The sequence below is a fragment of the Danio rerio genome, chromosome 25 (genome assembly GCF_052040795.2).
Source record: "Danio rerio strain M-AB ecotype USA chromosome 25, GRCz13ab, whole genome shotgun sequence".
Taxonomy (NCBI): domain Eukaryota; kingdom Metazoa; phylum Chordata; class Actinopteri; order Cypriniformes; family Danionidae; genus Danio; species Danio rerio.
Window position 1 is genome coordinate 17,228,564 of NC_141045.1, and position 13,592 is coordinate 17,242,155.

The window sequence follows — 13,592 nt, forward strand, 5'->3', positions numbered from 1 at the left end:
AAATATTTTTTTTTAATTTTTATTTTTTATTGAAGACCCCTTTTTACTGCCAGTTTTACTGGCATTACCTTTACCACAAAATTACCTTTTGGACCTCGATTGTTAAATATTTACAATATAGACATACAAATATTCATTTAATATTTAACTGTTAATATAAACTGTTTATTGTAACTTAAGTTGTTTAATCCTCATTTTGTACAATATATTATTTTATTTCCCTAGTATTTTCTGACAAAGTAAGTATTAATTACAGCACACCTTGAACTAATAGAAGTTGTGGCCTAATGAATCGGTCTGAGCACTTATTCCTGACATGTGATGAGATGGTGATCGTAGCCCTGGAAAGCCCTGGAAAGCCTCACGACAGCATCAATAACCCTGACATATTGGCACTGTAGAGATACTTTGCTGCACTATTTATGTAATTTAAGGCTTACTATATCAGTAAATGTAAGTGTACTCTCTTGCTTCAGAGGTGCTCTTTCTCTCTCCAGAATATTGTATCTAATTCAAATTTAAGAGGTTGCCAACTGGTTACTATGTCAGTCTGATCAGAATTAATATGACACCTTTGCTTAGTTACCGCTAGAGATGTTTTGCCTTCTTCCAAAACACAAGTTGAGCTCTAATTTACAGTATGAGGTCTTGACAGAATATCAAATGAAATCACATCTGTTTCCCAAAAGATAATGACTGAAGCTTTCAAGCTGAGTTTGAATTTGCCGTGGACTGTAAAATCCTCATGTGTGAGGACTGAGAGCCGCCTTCAGACAGGCTTAACCCTGTAACTCCTCCAGCAGCTGGCCTGTAAACCCTGAGTAGACAGCTTTATTGTGGCACTCTGAAGGAATTGACAGCCCCGGACACAGCCCAAGCTTTTAAAAGAGAAAGATTATCCATGTGGCAAGCGCTAGCTCTGCTAGCCTAGCACTGGCTGTGTCTTACCTTTTTTACTGGTGTGATTTTTTTAAGTGGTGTGCTGGTGTGCTGTCTGAAAACTAGACAGATTTATGTACTCTTTTATATTTTTTTCCATCTTATGAGATTTAGTTAAAACATATCTATATACCCATCCGTCCGTCCGTCTTTCTGTCCATCTCTCCGTCTGTCTGTCTGTCTGTCAATCTACCTATCTTGCTATCTATCCATCCATTCATCTATCTATCTGTTTGTCTGTCTGTCTGTCCATTCGTCCGTCCGTCCATCCATCCGTCCATCTGTCTATCTATTTATCTCCCTATCTATCCATTCATTCATCTATCTATCCATCCATCCATCCATCTCGCTATCTATTGTTGTTCTAGCATTTACTATCTTTCAGTCAGTCTACCTTTTTATTTAAAACATGTTTTGTATATATCCATTGATATTGTATCCTAAAACTTTATGCATTTTTTTTTCATTAATTTATAATGAGCTCTTCCATTGTGGTGGTATTGAATAGATATCAAACCCGTCAGATCATTTTTTATGCCAACATGTTATTTAACACCTTTAAAACAACAAATATAATACATTTGACTTTCTTGTGTGCTTCACTTTGTTGAAGTTTATTCTGTCATTGGCAGCAAGCCATTTACTCTCAAAAAAAAGCAGACAAGCAGGTTATCTGCTCTGTTGACTTTCAGTTTGTGTGTGTGTATACCTTGTATTACTTACATTGTGGGTAAAGAAATTCCCTTAAGTCTAGTAATACCTGTAAATTCTTACCTTGTTGGGACATTTTTGGTCCCCATGACGAAACAGCTCATGAATCACACAGAATGAGGCATTTTTAAAAATGTAAAAAGCTAAATTGCTTCCTGTGATGGTTTGGTTTTGAGGGATAGAATATACAGTTTTTACATCATTACAATCATTACATCTATCTTCATAATGATAGATGTTTGTGTGGTCTAATTTTACATTTTGAGCTGAACTCTAACCAAAAAGTGAGACCTCCAAACATTCTTTATAAAGAGGGCATTTGGGAAATCCTCATAGATAAAAAAGACACTTAAAATGTTAGAATTACCTATTAAAGTTCAATTCCAGTCCTGAAGGCTTCTCTCATGTTAAAATACATGTGTCTCCACAGGTTAACCATCAGAGCTCAAGCAACAATGAGACCTATCAAGAGCGGCTGGCGAGATTAGAAGGGGACAAAGAGTCTCTGGTTCTCCAGGTGAGATATTTCACTCAGGCCTCCAAGGCATTTTAACTCATAATAGCCACAATGTCAACACAATGAGAAGACAACCAGCCAACATGCTTGTGAAACCTCACAGGGTCAAATCGGGGGACTGTAGTTTCTGTGTGAATGAAGGCCAGGGTGACCCAGCACAATGGGACAGTCGTAGATCACACAATAATGGGACAACCTGTGGAAAGGTTAGGGGGTTGGTGTTCTTCAACATGTCACTCAGCCATTGTAGATTCCATAGTAGGGAGTTTAGCTACTATCAGCTTGAACTTGTTCTTTTAGGATAGTATGTGTTTACTGTAAACTGGCAAGCTTGTGTTCATTTAAGACAGATTATTCAACAGCTGACATTCAGCTTTAACAGTAAAAATGAGTGCAGAATGTGTATCTTTGAGAGTTAGACCAAATATCCTACTAATTGTCTATGTTTTTTAGAAGATAAAATAAATTATTATTGGAGTCTGAGTTGCATTTGTAATTCTGTGGTAATTTAATGGTTTCTAAGATGTTGCTAGGCTGTATATGTCATTGCATGGACATTGTTAGGGGTCTTCAAGGGTTTCTAATACACTACCTGCCAAAAGTTTTGTGGCCTATCCAGGTTTTAGGAACAACAAATTCATCCTCAATGCCCTTCCCTCATATTATCCTAGACATGCTCAATAATGTTAATGTCTGGTGATTGAACTGGCCAATCCTGGAGCACCTTGACCTACTTTGCTTTTAGGAACTTGCAGGACTCCCAGAGTTCATCAAGATTCTTTGGATTCAGCTTCAAGGCCTCCTCCTTCATTTTACCCCAGACATGCTCAATAATGTTCGGGTCTGGTGACTGGGTTGACCAATCCTAGAACACCTTGACCTTCTTTGCTTGCAGGAACTTTGATGTGGAGGCTGAAGTATGAGAAGGAGCGCAATCCTGTTAAAGAATTTGCCCTCTGCTGTGGTTTGTAATGGAATGGGCAGCACAAATGTCTTGATACCTCAGGCTGTTGATGTTGCCAGGCTGTTGATGTTGCCTCTTGCACACCCCCATACTGAATGTAACCCCAAACCATGGGTTTTCCTTCACCAAACTTGACTGATTTTTGTGAGAATCTTGAATCCATGTGGGTTCCAATGGGTCTTTTGCAGTATTTGTGATGATTGGGATGCAGTTCAACACATGAACAAATCTACCTTCTGCCACATTTACAAATGATCCAAGTTATTATTTGTTACTCTTACAACTGGGATAGACGACAAGACTTTTGTCAGGTAGTGTACATTGCTAGGGAGTTTGCTAATGCATTTCTTTATTGTATCTAGGACTTATATGTGATAACTATGTCATTGTTGTTTCCTGTAGTGGTTGCTAGGAAATTCTTAGTTGTTTTTATCATGTTGCTACAGCATTGTTTGGGGGGATTATAGGGCTTCTAGTCCATTTCTAGGGGTTTGGGATGCTTGCTGATGCATTTCTAGATGGTATCTATGTTTTCTAGATGGTTACAATAACATTGCTGGTTTACTAGAGTGTGGCTAAGATGATGCTATGATGTCTAGGTGCATCTGGGTTTATTTCTAGAGTACTTGTATGGTTTTAGGATGTCTCTAGGATTTTAGGAATGTCTGGATGGCTTCTATTTGGTTGTTTTATGTTGTGGTTGTCGTTGCTAGTTTATATTTGTGGTTTCTAAATTACTCTGGGTGGTTTATAAGTTATTTTAGGCAGTTTCTAGGTTTCTGAGGGGTTGCAGTGGCATTGCTAGATGTTAGCTAGGACTTATTACTGCTGGTTCTTGTGGTATACAAGATGATCACTAGGATCTTGTTGTGTTGTCTAGGTCCATGCTAGGTATATTTTGAAAAATATTTTATATGGTTTTTAGGATGTCTATGATGTCTAAATGGTTGTTAGGCCATTGCTAGGGCTTTGTTTTTGAAATAGTACCTATTTTGTTTCTAATTGTTTAAGAGTCTTCCAGGTTATTGCTAGGGAATTCTAAAGGGTTTCTAGTTTGTTGCTAGGGTATCTGTGATTGCTAGGGCATTATTGGGGGTTTCTAGGGTTTCTATATGGTTACTAAGGTATTCTAGGCGGTTTCTATTATGTTGCTAGGGTTTCTGGGTGGTTGCTATGACATTGCTAGTCTAAGTCAGGGCTTAAATCAAGCCTCCCATATCATTAAATGTGCCCCGCAAGAGTGCATGATTCAGACCAAATATTAATTGTATATTTATATTGTATATATTGTATAATATTAATTATTTTTGTGAATAGTACTACAAATAATAATAATAGAATGCTTGACGAATTTTCAAGATATTCAACTTGAGCGGAAAATCTGCGTGGCGAAAAACATTTCCTACAAGAAATGTAGCGTGAGCATACCTGTCAAACCTTGTGTTTTTCCCATGATTCTCCCGTATTTTACAGTTCTATCCCGCTGTTATCCTGTAAAGGTATTTTCCTGTTTTTCTACCGTACTTCTATAGTCTGTTCTGTGCTTTCATTTTATTTAGGCATGAAAACACTTTGAAATAAATACAAAAATGGAAGGATTCCCTTCCGTTCCATTACAGGCACCTTTGCCCTGCCTATGTACTCCTCAAAACAGTCATGTAGCAGTGTGTGACTGTCAGCTGACGCGCTCCATGGTGATAAATAGATGCTGTTTCCTAAATGAATTCAGTACACGAGTAAAGTCTAGATCGGATACGCGGCCAGCCGGAAGTGCAATTTACACATCAATATAGCAGCATTTTTTTATGACACTGTGTAATAATAAATAATATTTTTACATTAGTGAAATCTTAAAGTCTGGGTTTTGGGTGCGTGTTTGAACAGTTTGAACAGACATTTACATATAATTAATAATAATATCTAAAGATGTCAGTTTTGGTGGGTTTTCCTTCAAACACAACTAATTTTCTCTTAAATGAGCATAAAAAGTTAGTAAAGCAATTTAATGCTTTCATTATAATGTTAGATATGTGCATTTTTAAAGTGACACCTCACAAACTCAGAGAGTGACAAAGTGTTTTGCATTTGGTATGAACCCATCATTATAATAAAGTCGATGCTGTTTTATGTCATACAGTATATTGACTATAAATGACATCTCCCATATAATGCATGTTTGTTTTATAAACTCCAATATAATGCATGTCCACCTAGCTCAAAATGATTTGTTGTTCCATATTTCTGCTTCTCTCAAATGTGACCATGTTTTAAGTATTCATGTTAAAATAACCCAGAGAATTAACCCAGTATAATCCACTGTAAGTCTGATTGCTTACAAATTTTGATCATTCTTTTTTTTTTTTGCACAAACATCAAGGATAAAATATTAGAAGTTGCCAAACCATTATGAAATCATCTAAGAGCCATAAATCAGCCTATAAATGTCCTTTAATCTGTCCTGCTCATAGAATTAAGATACTTCAACATTTAAAAAAAAGACTCTTCACCTTTAAGAAGTTAGGTTGTTTAACTCTGCAGCAACAAGTGTCAAAAGTTGCTCTTGTACATAAGCCCTTCCCTCTTGCTCTCCGATTGGTGAATTTCCTCCCTCTCTGAAAGGCTAATGAACACGATTGGCTCCAAATGCCCTCAAGGTGTTGTTCTTCTCCTTTTACCTGTCCTGCTGGTTGGCAGTCCTTCAGTTGCTACTGAACAAAAGGACACTTTCAAAACAATAGAAACTCAAGCAGCCCCACATGTTAGCATGGAAGTGTGTCAAGGCTAAAGAATGGCCGTTTTGAACCCAAAAGCACACATTCGAAGGCTCGCATTCTTCTGCCGTTTAGACTTTGGAGCCTTGCGTGTGTTGCAATCCTCATACCTGTAGCAGGAAGCGACAGAGGGAAAACTTCAGCCGGGTTTCAGATTAGCTCTTGTTGTGTTTCAGGTGAGCGTCCTCACTGACCAGGTTGAAGCTCAAGGAGAAAAAATCAGAGATCTGGAAAGCTCCCTGGAAGAACATCACCACAAACTAATTTCTACTGAGGAAATGCTCCAGCAGGTAAGACATTCTGTGCTTTAATTTTGAGCTTTTTGGGGGAAGTTTATAATGATTGAAGCTTTTACCTGTCGGTTTCACTTGACTGATTGTTTCAAAACACTGTTTAGTTGTGGAAACTTGAGCAATTTGCGGTCTTTCAGGAGTTTCGATCGTAATTGTGTGGACTTGACTTAGATCAAGTGCTGAGATTGCTGCATTTTTTTTGTATGTATTTGATTTATGAATGTGGTTTTACTCAATTCTGGTGTAATTATATGTTCAGTCTTTCATAAGTGTGTCCCTGAGGAGGTAGTTGTTTGTTTGTGTGATAAATATGCATGTTTTTGTGGAGTTTGCTGTTTGGCTAACTGGTTTAAACCGTTTAGTTGCTGTGTTTGCTGGCAGCTGTTCCTTTGATTTGCATAGTATCATTTACAAAGTACTGGTTTTGGTAACTAAACTGTTCCTTTAGCATTGCCAAGTAAAACAACAGAAATAAATATTTATTTCTGGGTTTCATTTTATTTTTGTTGTTGTTTTAACTGTCAGATTAAAAAAAAAAACTCAAACTCATTCATACGGATTTGTATCATTGACAATGTTTACAAAAGGTTAAATGATTAATATGTGACGTTTCATTGCACTCTAGCCACACTTTTCTGTCTTCATCTGTTATTCATTAATTTATGAGTAAATGAGCAGAAATAAATAATATTACATCACAGCATTTTCTAATACAATGATATTATTTTTACTATTCATATTAAAAACACAAAATGTAATGCAATTAAAAAGAATTTGTATGTTTATTAAATTAAATAATTAATAGTTTTTAAATGATTTAATCTGATCGGATAATTGGTTTGCCGTACAATACCATTTTAGTAATATTTTACTGAGCCTTTTTGTCTTGGATCCTTAAGAGGATTCAATAGGAGGATTTTTGCAGCAGCAATCATATCATGATGGAATGCCAGAGATGTTGAGATAATGAGAGCCCTTATGTTTTCCTTGCTTGATGGGGCAAGTAAAGCCACAGCTTAGACATAGCAGTTTTCCCAAATACCTTCATTTGTTGTTCGGCTCTTCAGTATTGCTAATGTCACAGCAGAATGTTTAGAGATTTAGGTTGTGATTATGCATACTTAAAAGGAAGGATTAAAAAACAACAACTTGGATGTTTGTGAGAGAATCTGTTCAATAAGTTGTGACATTATTGTATATTATATTTTGTTTTATTAAATAGTATTAGTTCTATTAAAACAATTAAAATAAAACCTTAATTTGCTAAAATGATTTTTTTAAATGACTAAATTATAAAATTATACTTTTAAAAATATATACATTTAAAAATATTTACTCAAGATTTTAAAATTATTATTATTTACAGTAAGCAATGCCATTTCAACTGACTAAAATGTCCTTTAACCCTTAAACCTTTAAAATATTTTATTAGGTGGAAATGGAGAGTCTATTAAAGATTGTTAATTCACTCACCCTCAGGTTAATTTGGCCATTTTAGGAGCTGGTGCTCACACAGCACAAAATCATGCATTTCTGATACAGTATTTGTAACTGTTGGTTCACATTGTGGCTATACTGTACAGTATTTGTGCTCTCTGATGATTGTAACAACATGGAACTTTTTAATTTCTGATTCAGAAACTAAAAAGAGGAAGTCAGGAGGTGAAAGAGGAAGCTGGTGCAGCTTTTGAAATCATCAGTTGTGGGTTAAAGGGTAATTCTGGGCAAAGTATGAGCTAGACAAAAATTTGCTGACCTTTCTTCCATTGAAAACTTGCTGCATTTTCAAAACGAGTTAATAAACAAACATACAAATTGCAGAAGTTGTTTGCATGACACCATATATTGTATATGGTTTTGGTCTCTGCATCAAAGTTAAGCTTATAAAAGTGATGGCATATTAAATGCAAATAATATTGGAAAATATGTTTCAATGTTTCAAATGACATGTGAAATATGGGTGAAATAATGTTCCATCGTTATTCAGTATAGCATATTTGTTTATGTAAAACGGAATGACATACTTATTCTGACTTCTTCTTATTAAATATAAAAAGAATGAGGAATGCAGTGAAATAGTCATTTATATAAAAACATTTTTGGAACCCGAGACAAAAACAGATCACAAAGCCCTGACATCAAAGTCTGACTTTTTTTTCTCACAATGTGAACAATATCTTGTTTTCTAGCGAAAACTTTAAAATAACGTTAACATAAGGTGCGCCTCAAATCACATACTTGTGCACTATTCTGCGCCATTTTGTATTATAGTGTAAGTGCATTCACACTGAAATATTCCTTTAAATACCCGTATGATGCAGTTTTTCAACTGTTAAAAATAAGTGTGGAATGATGTACACTTCGCACTCAGCGGCCGCAGCTTTGCTCACGTAGTGGAATGGGTGGAGCTTTCAGGCACTAATGTTGGATTACTTTATTTTAGATAGTGAAAGCAATGTTCTCCTACTGGAGTGATTATACCGCCTTCCAATGGTGAATGCAGTTATATCATTGCAGTTTTTTAGTTTTTTTTTTGTTTGTTCATTTATTTCACTAATTTGACAACCACCAAACATCATCTGGAAGACGATTGTTTTTTGACCTTTTCTATCGTCTGATTTACTGTTACAACTCTTTACACAACAAGAACGTAACACTGTATTTACTCTGCAAAAGACGTTTACTCGAATACCCAAAATTGGCTGCTTGACTTATAATGCAACTCAACGTTTACGAGGGTGACGTCCCCTGACAAAGACAGATTTTCGCTTAGTAAAAAAACCTCAGTGTTTTATTTGAGATGACACTACATTCACATGCTGTTGAGTGTGTAAGTGCGTAAGTACATGCAGAAATGCATAGTGTGCCATTTTGGACGCAAGTTCACGCAACTATATAAAGGGCTTCAAAATTTACCCCTAAGAAATGGGACAGCACTAAACCACCTGCGCATTTCGTCATATGTCCTCGCAATCTCCTGCTTCATGTGAGATCAGACGATTGCGACTGCTGTAGTGATTCCAGTTGTGTTCATTGTTGGTATTTATCTTCAGGAAATTACTAAAGGCATATATTATGCTATCATAACAATCCAATGTGGCAATCAAATCGTAACTGTTGGACAGTGGCCATATTCATCAATGTAAACACACCAAAAACAACATTACCATTATAGCAGACACTGCAAAAAGCTCATTCCCAGCCACTAGATATTACTGACAGGGTATTCGAGTGTCAATGTTGTGGGACTGCTGTACAAGAGTTATGTCTAGGAATTATAGATCGCGAAATGTAGCAGATTTTATTTTATTTTTTTTTAAAGCATGCTGGTAAAACACGAACGCGGTTATGAATATATTAAAACATGTGTTTGTTTGTTTGTCAAAAATTTGTAATAATGACAAAAAATGCAAATTTGTGGATCTCCTAACTTCCGGGTTCAGCAATACTGCCGTTGTGGCAGGTTTATTCTGGGAAAAATTCTTACCCCTTGGTTTCAAGTGTGGTCCTGAAAAATCTTCAATTAAAGGGCTATTTACCCCTTCCCCTTATCCTTACGCCTTCAAGCTAAAGAGAATTGGGACATCCCTAACCCTTGGCGTGCACGTGCAAACGAGGGGTAAGGGGAAGGGCTAAGGGGTAGAATTGGGATTGGCCCTAAGTTTCATTATATTTTGAATTATAAAATCTCTCAAATGTGTAAAGCTCGGTGTTTTTAGTAGACGTATTAGCAAAGTATACACATTTAAAACAATAATTAATGCGTAATAATTTTGAGGCTGTACTGTGTTCTTTAAAAAATATTAAACGTGTTATCAGATGATACTTGTTCTAAATATGGCTTAATATAATTATTGTTACAATGAATGACTTGCAGAGAGAATAAATGACAATTTTTGGCTCAAAAGTGTCCAACTGAAACATCAGTGAACCACAGCTTTGGAAATAATCATAGCATCACCACAACATATTCTCATGAAGGTCGTTATGTGTACAAACCTATTTGGACACTATTGAGCCCTGCTGAATTTAGCCCATAGTGTCAGGAATGCTGAGAAACCACGTTTCCCTCTTTTGGCCCTCCGGACTTTCTCACATACAGGCACCAGATAGGCAGAGGAAGTAAAAATAGCGTTCATTGCTTGAGTATATTTAGCGGCGCTAGCGTTACTGTGAGATCTTGGCTAGCAAATCCATGGCTGTGTGCTGTATGATTGTCACCATGTACAGTACTAGCGTGAGGGTGTTTGTGTGTCGCCAACAAATGTGTTCGCTAACATGCGCTCTCGTGATTTAGGAGCTCTTCAGTCGAACTTCACTGGAGACGCAGAAACTGGAACTGATGGATGAAGTTTCCTATCTGAAACTCAAGCTGGTCGGCATGGAGGAGGAACACAACCACATCGATGAAGAGGACAAACATCATAAAGCAGAGGTACTGTTTCAGGCTGGCAGATCAGCGAGCAGGGCAGTGGGTTCATCCAGTGATCCAGCTTCTGTTATGTTATTGTGTTATTGTATTTGTTTTAATGATAATGGTTTATTCTGATGGCATGTTTACTCCATCTGTTTTAAGATTTAATTCCTAATACTATGTTTTATACATTGATTGTTGATGAGAAATTTGGTGGACTGTTTGATGTTATTTGTGTCTGTCTGTGTCTTTGTTGTCCACCTGTTGGCTCAAGTTCAACTAAAGCCACGTATAAAACAGCCATGCCAGTATGTTTGTATTTTAATAAATCTAGGGCCATATCTATAGAGAAAATTGTGTTTCCATAGACATATAAACAAAACATTGTAGCCATGTTGAGTGCCATCTTGAAATACAAGATCAGTAAAGCTGTTTTGAGTTGATATGTAATCTGATGTTTCCATATGGTGCATGGAAACATAACTGGTGAGAAGGGAAGTCATGGTGGCATGTTTATGTTGTGGTTTGTTTATGTAGATCCTGTCCATTTATCGCCACTTAACACCTAATTAGTTATCAGATTCCCAATGTAACACAATGAGAAGAGCCAACAGACTAAACAGAGACTTAGACAAATACCATAAAACTTTAAAGCAGCATCTGTCCTGAGCTTTGTTTTTCTTAAACAGACTGAATCTCTGGCTTGCTGTCTAGAGGTTGAAAGGTTGCTTTTATTTTAAGCCATTTTCCAAAAAACCAAGTGGACTGGTTTCCCACAGCTGAAAATATCTGGGAATTTTACTATTGTGTTCTACAAATTTAACATAAATCAATTGAAAATTGAAATGTTCATATAAATATGCATTTGTTTTGGTGTCCTTGGCTCATAATAATAATCCGGTAAAGGTACTGGCCACTGGAGAAAGTTATAATATTAAAGGTGCAGTAGGTGATCTTTCGCAATGCTAACAGCGTAGCATAAATCTCTGAAACACAGTCCCTCTCCTGTCGTCTAGAGCCACGCCTCCTTAAACACGAGCACAGCAAAAGAACCCTCTCTCATGCGTTAAAAGCGACTGGTGCTTGTCCAGCGGCATGCAAGCCAAACTGACATGCTATTTCAGAGCAAATATTTAGAGTTGCATGGTAAACAATGTAGGGAGACTAGGCAGAATAGCGGTATTTACTTGTGTTTTGTTGTTAAACTAATTAAAATCTACATTATCGATGCTGTTAAAGGTCCCTTATGAAACTGAAAATAGTCTTATAAATCTTTTATCTGAATATTTTAGTGGCTGAACCACACTTCTGTGAAGATATAACCCATTTGTAACAACAACATCTAACGTTGGTAAAGGTGACTCCAATTTTGATTCAGGTTTTGATTCTGCAGGTTTTTACTGATCGCACGCGCGCGTGCTCTCTCTCTCTCGTGAACGCGTGGCGGTCAGCGGAGTTGAGTACAAACAGCTGCGCAATTGTTCAAATCTGCATTTGCTGACAGACAGATTGGGCTACTTATGAATTATATGAGAGATGTCGGCCCGACTCTATTTAATTGGATGAAGTTTTTTTTGTTTTATTCCCTACCCAAAATATATAAATACTTATAAATACATTTAGATCATTTACTTTAATCATTACTATTAGACTGTGAAGAGACTTTCAACCAGAACAACAAAAAATGCTTCTGAAGACAATCACCTACTACACCCTTAAATAATCATTTATATTATTCACTGTCAGATAGTTATACCAAGGACCAGTGCTTCATTTGTAAATAAATAATTTCTGGAAGAAAATCAGGAAAGAAAAGTGCCCGACGTACACTGCATAATTTCATTTTTCCCGTAACGTGACGTTACTAGGCTATTGTAACAAACAAATATGTAGCTACAAACAAAAATTGTATGGAGCATCACTATTAAGTTTACTAACGCCACTGACATTCAGTTCACTTCACTATTATGTGCCAAGCGAAAATGACTCACTCTGTTCAATCTTCAAGAAGAGCCTACAGTTACCTCTTCCATCATATTTTCTGGCTGACTAAAAATTTCTTTGCTTCTGTCTCCTGCTATCCTGATCGAGGGGCAAAGTTTTATCTTCTCTTGATCAGGCTCATTATCAAAATTACTTGTGGTTTAATACATATATTTTAGTTGAAGTCAGAATTATTAGTCCCCCTGTATATTTTTCCCCCAATTGTTTAAGGGAGAGATGTATTTTTTAACACATTTCTAAACATAATAGTTTTAATAACTCATTTCTAATAACTGATTTATTTTATCCTTTCCAAGATAACAGTAAATAATATACTAAACTAGATATTTTTCAAGACACTTCTATACAGCTTAAAGTGACATTAAAAGGCTTAACTAGGTTAATTAATTTAACTAGGCAGGTTAGGGTAATTAGGCAAGTTATTTATAATGATGGTTTGTTCTGTAGACTATCGAAAAAAAATATAGCTTAAAGCGGCTAATAATTTTGACCTTAAATTTTTTTTTTTTATTTAAAACTGCTTTAATTCTTGCCGAAATGAAACAAATAAGACTTTCTCCAGAAAAAAAATATATTATCAGCCATACTGTGAAATTTCTTTGCTCTATTAAATATAATTTGGGAAATATTTATAAAAGAAAAAAAATCAAAGGGGACTAAAAAATTCTGACTTCAACTGTAAATGCTTGACTGCCTTTGGCATTTTGAAAATATAAATATTTTTTAGGTGGGCCACCATGGCTTAAATTTATTTTCGCTGGTGATACATGTGAAACAATAATCACCAATCATTGAGAGTGATTGTAAACGTAAGAAAGCTGATTAGTCGAACGTGACTACATTTATGTCAACACCGCTTTGCTCGCTGTTTGTCTCTCAGACTTATTCATATTCTCTCCCTCTAGCACACACACATGCAAGTATTCACCATGCAAAATTTAATGCTCAATCAATTAAAATAAATAGCGGAACACAAATA

At 36.0% G+C, this 13,592-nt stretch overlaps 1 protein-coding gene across 2 annotated transcripts in view; it reads left to right on the forward strand.

The window, feature by feature from the left end:
- ppfibp2b (PPFIA binding protein 2b) overlaps positions 1-13,592 on the forward strand; it is a 104,042-nt gene that overhangs the window by 52,971 nt on the left and 37,479 nt on the right. The window contains exons 4-6 of one of the 2 annotated variants that reach the window (NM_001326598.2): positions 2,081-2,167; positions 6,079-6,192; positions 10,493-10,630. In NM_001326598.2, coding sequence (NP_001313527.1) covers positions 2,081-2,167; positions 6,079-6,192; positions 10,493-10,630 — 339 coding nt within the window. Of the gene's footprint in view, positions 1-2,080; positions 2,168-6,078; positions 6,193-10,492; positions 11,267-13,592 lie in introns of those variants that run through there. The other variant, NM_001002362.3, reaches the window with a different exon arrangement.